The sequence below is a fragment of the Boleophthalmus pectinirostris genome, unplaced genomic scaffold (genome assembly GCF_026225935.1).
Source record: "Boleophthalmus pectinirostris isolate CB_2022bp ecotype Guang Dong unplaced genomic scaffold, ASM2622593v1 HiC_scaffold_9, whole genome shotgun sequence".
NCBI classification, from domain to species: Eukaryota; Metazoa; Chordata; class Actinopteri; order Gobiiformes; family Gobiidae; genus Boleophthalmus; species Boleophthalmus pectinirostris.
This window is the reverse complement of record NW_026571541.1, coordinates 8,907,100-8,919,140: the sequence shown is the minus strand read 5'-3', so window position 1 is coordinate 8,919,140 and position 12,041 is coordinate 8,907,100. Positions and strand designations below refer to the sequence as shown.

Genomic DNA, 12,041 nt, shown 5'->3' with positions numbered 1-12,041 from the left:
TTTTGCCTCTGCGACCGCATGGGCTGCAGCACGCTTGGCCCGCTGGTACCCGTCAGCTGCCTCAGGAGTCCCATGAGCCAACAAGGCCCGATAGGACTCCTTCTTCAGCCTGACGGCATCCCTTACTAACTGTTGTATAAATTTAAATTACAGGATTAATATGTTTAATGCTGAATAAGATGAGATATTTTCTTGTTGGTGGAGAAAATGATGGACTACAAAAATGGCGGTCTATTGCATCCAGTCGAAGTTGCAATTTTTATTTGATTATGATTCGTCTTGAGTCGTGAATGTTTTTTTCCTCCTTTTATGTAGTTATTATAAAGACTCTTGTGTTTACACCAACATCTCTGCTCATAAATTCCTTGCATGTGTGTGTGTTTGCGTAGCTTTCGACAGTACTGTGAAGAGGCCTATCTCATCTTGAGGAGGAATGGAAACCTCTTCATCACGTTGTTCGCGCTGATGTTAACAGCTGGTCTGCCTGAACTCACCTCTGTCAAAGACATCCAGTATCTTAAGGTAAGAATTTCATTTTGACTGAAAATTAGTCATTCAAAACCATAATTAAAGTCCTATATTACACAAAATATGATAATGATAATGTTACCTCATCAAAAACATACCTCGAGTTGTGTTTTGTTTCATTCACACATTTTTGAGTAATTCAGCATTATTAGCCTCTTAGTTAGCCTAGCCTATTAGTGAGGAGTGGGGGCGGGTGTGTGGAGAAGAAGTGAGGAGCGGGGGTGCGCAGAGATTCCTTGCACGGAGAGGAAGTGAGGAGCTTGGGTGGGTGCGCAGAGATTTCTTGCACAGAGAAGTGGGGGTGCGCAGAGAGTTCTTATTCCTTGCACGGAGAGGAAGTGAGGAGCGGGGGTGAGTGCGCAGAGATTTCTTGCACAGAGAAGAAGTAAGTAGAGGTAGAGCAGGGGTGGGACGACCGTAGTTTTGGTTCAGAGGGATGTACTCAAGGCGGGGGCCACTTGTTGTCAAGGCTATAACGTGCTTTTTATTAACTATAAAGTGCTGCGGGAACCGGTGCATGGTAGTTTTTAAGTTAACAACTACCTTTTATTTAATAGAGACCACCAGTTCCAGGGCTGAAATGATCCAAAAGATTCTAGTGAAGGTACGCCGCATTTAAAATCACAATGGAGCACTTCCTGTATTACCACATGACATCACAAGGAGGAACAGCGTGTTTTCTGTTTTAGACAAGAACCTAAATATGCAGCGTTTGTGCATTTAAACACGTGAATCAAAACACAACTCCAGGGTATGTTTTTGATGAGGAAACTGCATTAAAACAGATCACAAAATAGCGTAATATAGGACCTTTAAGTGTGCAATAGCCAATTCAAAACGGATCAGTTTGTCAGTTGGTTAGAGTTTTTGTAGTAGTACAATGTGTAGTATGTGCAGTGTTGTGATCTTTTGATTTGTCGAATATTAACATGTACTAGAGCCCGACCGATATAGATTTTGTTGTGGCCAATATGAAACCGATATAATGGGAGTTGGAGCTGCCGATATAATCGCCTATATATTTAGTGATGTAAAAATTCACTCTAAATCTTGAATTGTTTAAAAAACGTAGGTTTGGCCCTAGTGGATTTTCAATTGGGTTTATTTAAGCAACATTTATTGTTAGGTCTCTTTAGGTCATATTTACAGACAGTAGGTTGGACTAATGACATTTTGCATCACATTCTAGCTACTAGTGATGGGTATTCCAGTTCTTTTTAGAGAACCGGCTCTTTTGGCTCGGTTCACTAAAAGCAGCTGGCTCTTTTGGGTCCCAAGCAGCTCTTCAGATTGTTTTGTTGCCAGCAGGACTAAACCAGAACTGAACCAGGGCTAAAACGGATCTAAACCATGTGTAAAACAGGACTAAACCAGAACTGAACCTGGACTGAGTGTCGGGACTCGGTCTCTATCTCTCTCCCTCTCTTGAACCCAAGATTAGTCCTGCTTTATTTATTTTATGCTAAACTACAGCCAAATATGCAAGTTTTTTCTCTCATATGCACACGCAGATTTCTGAAAGTTTCGTTTTGAGCCGCTGCCGCTGTCAAACTACCACAAGTCTGCACGCGGAGTGAAGAGAAAAAAAGTGAGAGAAAGAGAAAACACGGCTCCCAATAAGGAGCAGGCTCCCGTCGTTCGCTTCAAAGAGCCGACTCTAAGAGCCGCTTCGTTAGCGACCGATCCATAACTAATAGCTAGTAAAAAAAACTACCGCTATTAGCCTTTAGCAGTAAATAGGTGCGCGCCGCGGTAATTAATTATATGCGCAAGTATCATCATTCACACCTCTATTCACAGCTCATTTACATATCAATGCAGGTCCAGTAACAAATATACGGCAAATATAGTCACTTTGCAATAGGCCAATAGAAAACAGTCTGTTGATGTGCGGGAGCTACAGCAGCTAACCGCTAACTAATGAGAAAAAACAAAACTACTGTAGCTTCAAAGTCGACATATTTCCAACACTCACCGCTCACACAGGCTCCTCCCACATCACAAGTCTGCACTAATAAATGTCCTTTTAATCCAGACTCAAACCAAATGTCTGTAAAAAGAATATAATCTTAGTGTTTGGATCTATGTCTGCCAGTGTAAACAAACGCACGTGAGTGATGCGACTCTGGGGTTGTGTTCAGGGACAGTACAGACACACACACAGACAAATGACTCTGCAGATAAATACTCAGTGTTGGGAAGGTTACTTTTAAAATGTAATCCCCTACAGATTACAGATTACACACCCCAAAATGTAGTTTGTAACGTAATCCATTAAATCACTTAAAGTGAGTAACGTAATCTGATTACTTTGGATTACTTGATATTGTCATGTTTTTAAACGACATGAATGTAGCAACCACATCCTGAAAATTCTTGTTTGTTGTCTTCAAATTGTCTGAGCCCAAGTCTCCATGAATAAGCAACTGTTTGCTGTAGAGAAACAAAGACCACGACATCTTAATATAAGAGGTTTTGTCTGTTAAAAGACAGTAACAAGATCAGTCTTTCCTTCACCAGATTAAAAAATATTATTGATAGAGAAGTTATTTTTTATATGAGATCACCTTAAATTATGTCAACCTACTGTTAGGTGTCAGGCTGTTTAGACCTGGTTTAGACCTGGTTTAGACCTGGTTTAGACCTGGTTTAGTCCTGGTTTAGTCCTGGTTTAGTCCTGATTTTTAGACCTGGTTTAGACCAGGTCTAGACCAGGTCTTTAGTTCTGGTTTAGTCGTGGTTTAGTCCTAGTTTAAACCTGGTTCAGTCCTGCTTTAGTCCTGGTTTAGTCCTGGATTAGTCCTGGTTTAGTCCTGGTGTTAGTTCTGGTTTAGAGGCACACAGGATGGAAGCGCGGTTTACGCGAGAAAACACGGTCCACACGCGGCCCACGAGACGGCGGTGTCCGTGCTGTAACTACGGAAGGAGACGTGGTCCGCGGGTTGTCAGGTTGATGACGATGATGAAGGTGTGTGTTTGTGTGTGCACGTCCACTCATGTGGCAGGTCACTATAGGACAGTAGTGCAGATATTATGAGTCTATGCAGGTTGTTTTCACCAGTGCCAGTAGCTCCAGTTTCACATTTAAGTTGTAGGCGATTTTATATTAGTTTTTTTTATATATATATCTCACATCGGGAGAAGAATTTCCAAGACACAAATGCATTTTTACCAATGCACTGCCGCTTCCACTGTGTGACTGACACCGCCAACTTTAAAATGGCATTTACATCGCTCTTATTGCGCGCGTTCTGTTTGGGTTTCCGGCAATGAGTGGAATTACCGAAATAAAAAAATAAATAAATGGGATGTAGCACAAAATGTGAAAACGGGAAAATACCGCCTTGTAATCCACTTATTTCAGCAAAGTAACTGTAATCCAATTACCACTCACTGAAACAGTAACTGTAACGGAATACAGTTACTCATAATTTGTACTCTGATTACGTAACGGTGGTACATGTAATCCGTTACTCCCCAACACTGTAAATACTGATGCGGAGCCACATATTAGGACATTTATCTGTCTGTAAATTGGATTAAATGAACATAATATAGATAGTCTAAGCTTTATAACGAGGTATAACATGCCCATGGGAAATATCAGACGATAGTTGCCCGATAATATCGGCCAACCAATATATCAGTCGGGCTCTAACATGTACATCCAAAATCTGTCTTGCGTGTTAATTGTTGTATTTGAAGTCAATTCTTTTTTTTTTTTTTAAGTACACTTTCAACCCAGATTAGTTTGACTTTTTGCTAAAGCAATCAGAAAACAGATTACACAAGTCTGATTTAGATGTTGACTTCAATATTTCAATGTTAATAATGATTTTTTTGTGTCCTACAATATTTTTAGTTTCATATTTTTGATTGTGTTTTGTACTATAGTCTCTTACTGACTGACCTCTTCTCCTGCTCCCATCAGGACTCTCTGGCTCTGGGCAAAACGGACGAGGAAGCTCTGAAACAGTTTCGACAGAAGTTTGATGAGGCTCTGAGAGAAAGCTGGACCACCAAAGTCAACTGGATGGCTCATAACGTGGCCAAAGACAACCGCTCATAGAAAGAACTAAAGTACAACACCCCAGGAGCGAATGAGAGACAATGACAATGTTGAAACCAGTGAAAGGGAATGCACAGGAGCAGATTCGTCACTGTATGTTTTAATAATAGAGTACAAACACTGGACTTCTGCCTTGTACTCTGCTCTGTTGTGAGATATGAACTAAAAATCCAATCTTATGACATTTCTGTGGGTTGAACGTTGCAGGTTTTGCACAGGCACAACCAGTGATGGAGCACAAAGCCAAAGTAAGGAGCCTCTATACGCCCACACTAAAAGAGATGGACTGTTCAATTCAACACGCCTGTATAACATGTTACAGGTTCCTAAAGACTGTTAAACAGACTTAAGCCCATTCAGTGGTCAAACCATTGTTACCAACTCTGGACTGTGCTAAGTACAGAAGAGGAGGGCAGACCCTTTTTAATGTTTTATTCTTGCTGCCTCAAATTTGCCACAGAACTACAGGAAGATTGTATTTTTAATGGTTTTTTTTTTCTTTTTAATTTTAGACTTTATCTCAAACCTGTATGTGCCAGGCTACTTTAAAAGTCTATTAAGGTATTTTTAAGGGGAATGTGATAGCAGAATTGGTTGTATACAGTGACACAAGCCTTTTTTAATTTAAGTACAATTATTTTATTTAGATATCAAAACACTGGAATTAAAGTTTTGACACTTCATATAGTTGTAATCTTTAACTATATTATGACATTTATTTTGCCTTTGCCCAAATACTGAAACCCTAGATAGACACAACACAATTCAACTCACCCAAATCAGGAAATAACTTATTCATGTAATATCTTTCCTGGGACCAAAACAACATAGAAAAACATTTAATTATTTTTATTTTAATGTTTTAAATCATGAGTCAAAGCTGAATGTTCCGCTAAGTGTATGTTTTATACAAACATTTTGGTGGAGTTGAAATGGGCGAGGTTTATCAATGTAGAAACGGCTCTGCTTTAAATGGTGGGAGCTCTTCTCTGTTTCGACGAAAGGTGCTCGTATGGCATCTTTAAATATTGTGCAATATCTGTAAACATGCATACACCGTATCCTGTAAGAAACCTGGACCCCACTCTTAAAGGTGCACCACGGCGCTTTTCTGGTGGAGGATCTGGTATTTTCGTTTGAGATGTCATTGCTTTGCCTTGTGCATTCGCTGTATGAGATGAAACCTATGATGCCAAGAGGCCAAGTTACAAGTCATATCAGTGGAGAAACAACCTCAGTGTCAGAAAGAATGCAATGTATTTTCAGTTAAAACACCTATAACTCAAGAAATGCAAGATGGTCAAGTTTCTCAGGCCAGAACCAAAAATGATCGCCACATCAGATTAGTTTATTTCAATGACGCATGAGAATTAAGAGCTTTTTGGTCACATATGATTTACAAAAAAGATGAACAGAATTTATTGCTACGCTTATGACAGAAATCTGTGATCTTTCCTTTCTTTTATCCTCATAAGTCATACTGCTTGAATACTGACAAACCATGCATGTCCCTGATTGGCTAATCCACCTGTCAATCACCCATATGAACTCAGTAACCAAACTTACATCTTCGTAAAGTATTCAAGAACTGTGTATTTTTCAGCAAAGCAATAACATCAATATGCAAACACGCAGGCAGCAGACCCTCCACCAAAAAAGTGACATAGTGCAGCTTTAAAATGCCTGTAATGTTTATTTGTGGCTTCATGTGAGAGACATGACACCACTAGCCTTTAAGTCTCAGACACTGGATATTGTAATTGTACAGGCTTTTAATGTTATGCTGTTTTGTTTCATAGGAGTTTTATTAAAGTTATTTTCAACTGCACAACATTTCTTTCTCTGGCATTTTTAATAATGTGAGTTTGCATTCATTGAGGATTCATCTGTGTCTGTTTTGCTACTGGATATTGTATAAGCATTGGACTTTAAAGCACCAAAAATGGACTTCACCAACTTCTTGATTAATTTTACATTTAATGGGATTGATCAGTTAATCGATGCAGACATTGTCAACTATTCTAGACTAAAATCACAGTCTACAATGTTAAATGCTTATGCAATTAAATCAGTTGGGGGAGGTTACTGAAATTGAAATTTACAAACACGTAAGACTGAGAAGTACATTTAACCTTTGAAGTAAAATGAGAAATACTTTTTATAGCCATAGTAGTGTAATCGCCTGGATAGCAACCTTAGCGGTAAAGAGGAACAGAGTAGAGCTGAGCCGATTTGTAGTGAAGATCCACAACCAAGACCAAAAAATATTTACAAAAGTGCAAGGTTAAAAACAGGCATGGCAGTAACCTGCACTCATACAGAGCACCTCCTGACAAACTATGAGGCTGGCTCCTTTTATAGGCTTCCTCTAACTGCGTGAGCTCAACTTAACGTGCAGTTACAGTCAACAATTTATATTCAATATCTTAAAAGTTAGATTTTTTTTTAAAAAGCACAACAAATATTCAGTTAATCTAAATACAAAATTTGCACTCTTTATTAAATTAGCAGTATGTATTCTTCATTTTAAAATACTAAATAGAAAAGTTTAAATCTCTGTGCTCCCCTCCTCCCAACAAAATAGTAGCCTGCCCCGGAACCTCCTTAAGGTGCTCCGGCTGTGTGGGGACTCTTTTGGCCGGAACAACTGAGGCAAAAAAGAGAGTAAGAACAACTGATTTTAACCATAATTTCTTAAATTTAAATGCAGTTATTTTACTTATTTCATTTTGTTTTACAGGTCTCTACTACAAAGACACTTTAATCACTTATCAATAAACATTTTAAAACTTTAAAACTTGCTAGTTTGTTTCTTATTACTCTCCCTTGTTAGCTAGCACCTGGCCCATGTAATGGACTAGCTACATTACAAGTATTAATGATATATATTTTTGTTTATTTTATTCTGAAAGAGGAGATGGTGCAAATCTTGTATGTCCCGAAGGTGGTAAAGTATAAGATTTTTGGCATATAGTAGAGAAAACTTTATAGGACATGCAAAAAACTTACTTGCAAATACTAGAGTAAAAATTACTATTGTTGTTCCATCTAACTAGAGGCGGGACAGAAATTTGTTATTTTAGAGATAAGCAAAATGAGATTATATTGTCTAAAATAGTTAATTAAAAAACACAAAAAACGCTGATTAAAATAAAAATGGTAAAATAGTTGTATATTTTTTTCAAACCAACACCTAAACCAACACATTTTGCACAAACACTTCAGATCTCGCATTGTTAAAGTATTCCTCACTGTTGCCATGGTAATAAAATATAACAACAAAACAAATCATTATTGCGATATTAAGTTTCTTCTCAGCATAGTGACCTTCTGTGACTGGACCACCTGCCTGTGTCTCTGAAAAGCATCTTCAGTATCTCTTGACAAACGCAGTGAGCAGTTTCTTTTCTCCCAGTGGGCTACAGTAGCTTTACCTTTAGCTACCATCATTTATTCATCGTCCATTTCTTGTAGGAGCAATCACAGCCCAGTGTGAATCACCCAGACTTTGTTATTGTCTGCAGTTACGTAACACAATAACCTGGATGGAAGCTTGTTTATACCGAGGAGGCCCAGGGACAGATATCCTGCAAGATACGCAAGTAAACAAAGCCTATACAAAACAGTCCACATATCATATTCATTAATGTTAATAAGCTTGATGCTAAGGTGAGTGAAAGGTCCCTCTGTATAAAGTTCATTTATGGTCTATGGTTTATCTGGCAAGTGGGTTGAGGCTACATACTGCATGTAATACTCTGTAAACATTCTGAGCAGTTTTCTTAAAGGTACGTTGCACAACTTTTCGGGTGATTGGACCTTCACCTGCTTGTCTGCACAGAGATGTTATTACGTTGCCTGAACAGGTATGTCAATAAACACTGTCTATCTAGCATTTATTCATGACAGGTGTTTCTGTTGCTCAAAAACACAAGAAATCTCTCTCTATAGGGTTGCATCTCTGCAGATCTGACTTATAATGTAGCCTATAGTGTAGTTGTCTCCCTTGAAATAAGTTTCTACTGTGGAACATTCTAGACAAAGCAATATCATCTCCATGGAGCAAGCATGTGACTGACCTTTAAAGTATTGATAAAAATATTGGAAAGAAAACTGTTTAAAGTTTAAAGTTTTCAGGTGGAGAATGCACCATCATTTGCTTGTCATGGAGATATTGTTGCTTTGCCTGACAGTATGACCTGAAAGTATGCCATTAAATATACGTATCATTGAGTTAAGGTAGTTTATATTGCTTAGAATCGAGTAAAACTTGGATACTTTAGTGAGCTGGCACGTCTCTCCACAGATCTGATATGTACCTTGCTTGACCTCGTAATGCTTTCTTTTTTGTCTCCATGGAAATGATTGAAACCCAATGCAAAAACATCTCCACTGGGCACAAGCAGGTGGCAGATCCTCTAGAAAAGTTACATAATGTGCCTTTAATGTGGCCAAATTCAAAACAGAACAAAAAAGAACAACAAAAACAGAAAACATATTTTTTCTGGTATGTTGATTGAACTTTCAAAGGAAAGTCTAAATCAGCAATATTGTGTAATTCTCTGTAATCAAGCATAATCAAATGTAATGGTGACCTACTCTCACAAAGTTGATAAACCTGTTGTGAATGTAGCACTAAACCACCAACCATTTTGTTTATTTTTATATCTGCAAAGCGGCACATAGTAATAACTTACTTGAATGAAGAAAAATACTGTGAAATGAAATGTGTTGAAATGTCAAGAGGAAGTTTTGTTAAAGGTTGTATAGAGGATTTTCCAAGGAACGAGAAATCCAGCGACTGTTTGTCCTTTTTCAAATGTTGCGCATGCGTGAAACCACCCCCCCTCCCCTACAGCTCCCTACGTAGAAACGCCCCCTCCCTCCTCCTCCTTACGCCAGAAACAGGTTTGCTTACAGCCGGTGCACTGCACATGACTTGTAAACAACTAACTACAGTGTTGGTTAGGGGGGGGTGCGGACATTTCGTGCGCAGACGAGAAGTGAGGAGCAGGGAGAAGAGCAGAGCGGGGAGCAGGGAGAGGAGAGAGGAGAGGGGAGCGGTGCGCGGAGATTCCGTGCCCGGAGAAGTGAGGAGCAGGTAGAAGAGCGGAACGAGCAGCGGGGAGAGGAGCAGGAAAGGGGTGCAGAGAAGGGTGCGTGGAGATTCCGTGCGAATGAACTAGCTACAACACGCAGCAGCAAGCGGACTCTTTCTTTGCCTTGAAAATTACGTTTTCAGACATACGATATCGCTTTCGTGTCCTGAAAAACGTTTGTCTAGCTCTTGGAAATAAAGTACGTTTTCATAATAAGCAGAAGTGACCTGTCCAGGAGTAATTTGGCGACCAATGCGTCAGTCTTTAGACCCTGCGTCTGCTTCAGTTGCGCCATCGCTGGAATGAATCTTCAAGAATCACCTTAGTTTGGCTTCGCTGCTTTTCCCCTTTTCTTCTTTCAGCAATCTCAAAAACGGACTTTCTTTTGCGGCTAACTGCTCCTGGATTCTTGTCTGCCATTGCAACAAACTTTGTGCTAACTGCGAGGAAGATATAGGTCAAAAAAAGCCGCTAAGAACTGTTGCGTTGGTGGAGTAAACAGCGTCTGTGCGTCTTGCATCTGTGGACTGCGTGACAGGCGTACGCAAACCACGTAACGGCAGCGCGCAGGCAAGTCAGTTACGCTAGAAACGTAGGGAGTTTGATTGACAGCCTGTCAGCTAACAGATAACGAGGCAGTGTCGTTATCTATTGGCAAATGTTTATCTGGCTCCACCACGTCCAGAGTTGATGAATTTTTATTCTCTTTTTTTTGGTCATCATAATTACAAGGCTACTGCACCTCTATAATGCTATCATTGACAACTTGAAACAAAAAAAATCCTCCATACAACCTTTAACCTGAAGATTGGTTTGCTCTTTTTCTTTAAAGGTGAGGAGAAAAATTCAGTTTGTCGACTGGACAAAAGTTAGTTTGGTTGAAGACGTTTCGCACCTCATCCAAATTGCTTCAAGAAGCAGCTTGGATGAATTTTTTTCCTCATGGATTCTACCTGGACGACAATTCTATATTTTTTTCTTTAAAGTTTAAAATGCAAAAAAAAATAAATAAAAATAAAAAATAAATATTATTGCAGTGTTACGACCCAAAAGATTTGAGTCCCAACATATTTAGGAAAGGACACGGAAACCAAAGTAGAATTTTAGAGTTTTTATTTTAGTTTGTACAGAGATGTTTAAACCCCCCAAAAAAAGAAACCCTACCCGTGCCCAAACCAAAAGTAGCAACAGAGAGGTGGACCTGGTGAGCCGGCCAAAAAGAACAAAAGTTTGCGACACCGGGCCAACCCTATACAGGGCCGTAGGAGCCGGTGCCAGCACCCGTAACTAAAGACCAAAAAGCCCAACAACCTAAACCCAACAGAAAAGCGAAAACAGGACAGCCGGTCCCACCAGGTCAAACAAAAGGCTAACGGCTAACGAAAGCTACCAGAACGATGGAGCAGGGGAGCCGCTCCGGTACCTGCGGCGGCGGCGGACGAGGAGAAGGAGAAAGCGATAGAGAGAGCGAGGCGGCGCCGGGCTCGCGCATTTAAGGCCTCCTGCCGGAAATGAGGACAAAAAAAAACTACAAAAACGTAATTAACCTACAAAAACAAAACTAAGCAGAAATGCTACAAAAAATATATAAACAATAAAAAGAAAGCAGGGAAAAACCAAAAGTGCCCAAACATAACATGCAGTAATTCACTTTTTGAACTGTCAGTTGTGACCAACTGACTTACTTTTTTCTTTAATTTATATTGTTTTTTTCTGTAATTATCTTTTTTTTCTACCTGTTTTGCTCCACTAAAATATAGTTAGAGAGACATTTAGTGACCAGAAACCATTCAATTGTGGTGTCACGTGTGATGTGTGACATGTCTTGCTCTAGGACATAATGGCTGTACAATACACTAGTGAACGAAACTAGCAAAGTAAAGCATATGGAAAATTTAATTTAAAAAAACACAACAAATTTATGTTGTAATCTTTCAAACACGGGTATGTATCACCTTCTTATAATTACATTTGAATGAGTTGAATTCCATGGTGTGGAAGAGTTTTTTTTTTGTTTAGTTTTGTTTGTCTTTATCATAGACTGCATATATAAATGGACATAGCATTCCAAAAAGAAAGTGATCATGGGGGCGCTTCTGGCTCCATTGCCTCTGGTTTCAAATGACTTTACCTTCAAAAATTGTTACCCCTCTCTCTGTAACTGCGGCAGTGAGCCTCATCATTTTGGTCTTAAAATGATTGTATTAACCCACTCTACATGATCCTGGTGTTTTTATTTTGCTAATTTGTCTGTAAATAAATTTCTATTTCTAACATGGAATTTGGCTACAAATTCGCCTGCTAGTCTTGTCACCTTTATTTGACTGCAGCTATGGGTGACATCA

The 12,041-nt window shown here is 39.3% G+C and overlaps 1 protein-coding gene across 3 annotated transcripts in view; it reads left to right on the top strand.

The window, feature by feature from the left end:
- pik3cb (phosphatidylinositol-4,5-bisphosphate 3-kinase, catalytic subunit beta) overlaps positions 1-6,428 on the top strand; it is a 116,964-nt gene extending 110,536 nt beyond the window's left edge. For all 3 annotated transcript variants that reach the window (XM_020917491.2, XM_055148095.1, XM_055148096.1), the window contains exons 23-24: positions 390-522; positions 4,460-6,428. In XM_020917491.2, coding sequence (XP_020773150.1) covers positions 390-522; positions 4,460-4,597 — 271 coding nt within the window. In that variant the 3' untranslated portion in view covers positions 4,598-6,428. The remainder of the gene's footprint in view (positions 1-389; positions 523-4,459) is intronic.
- The last annotated feature ends 5,613 nt before the right edge of the window (positions 6,429-12,041 follow it).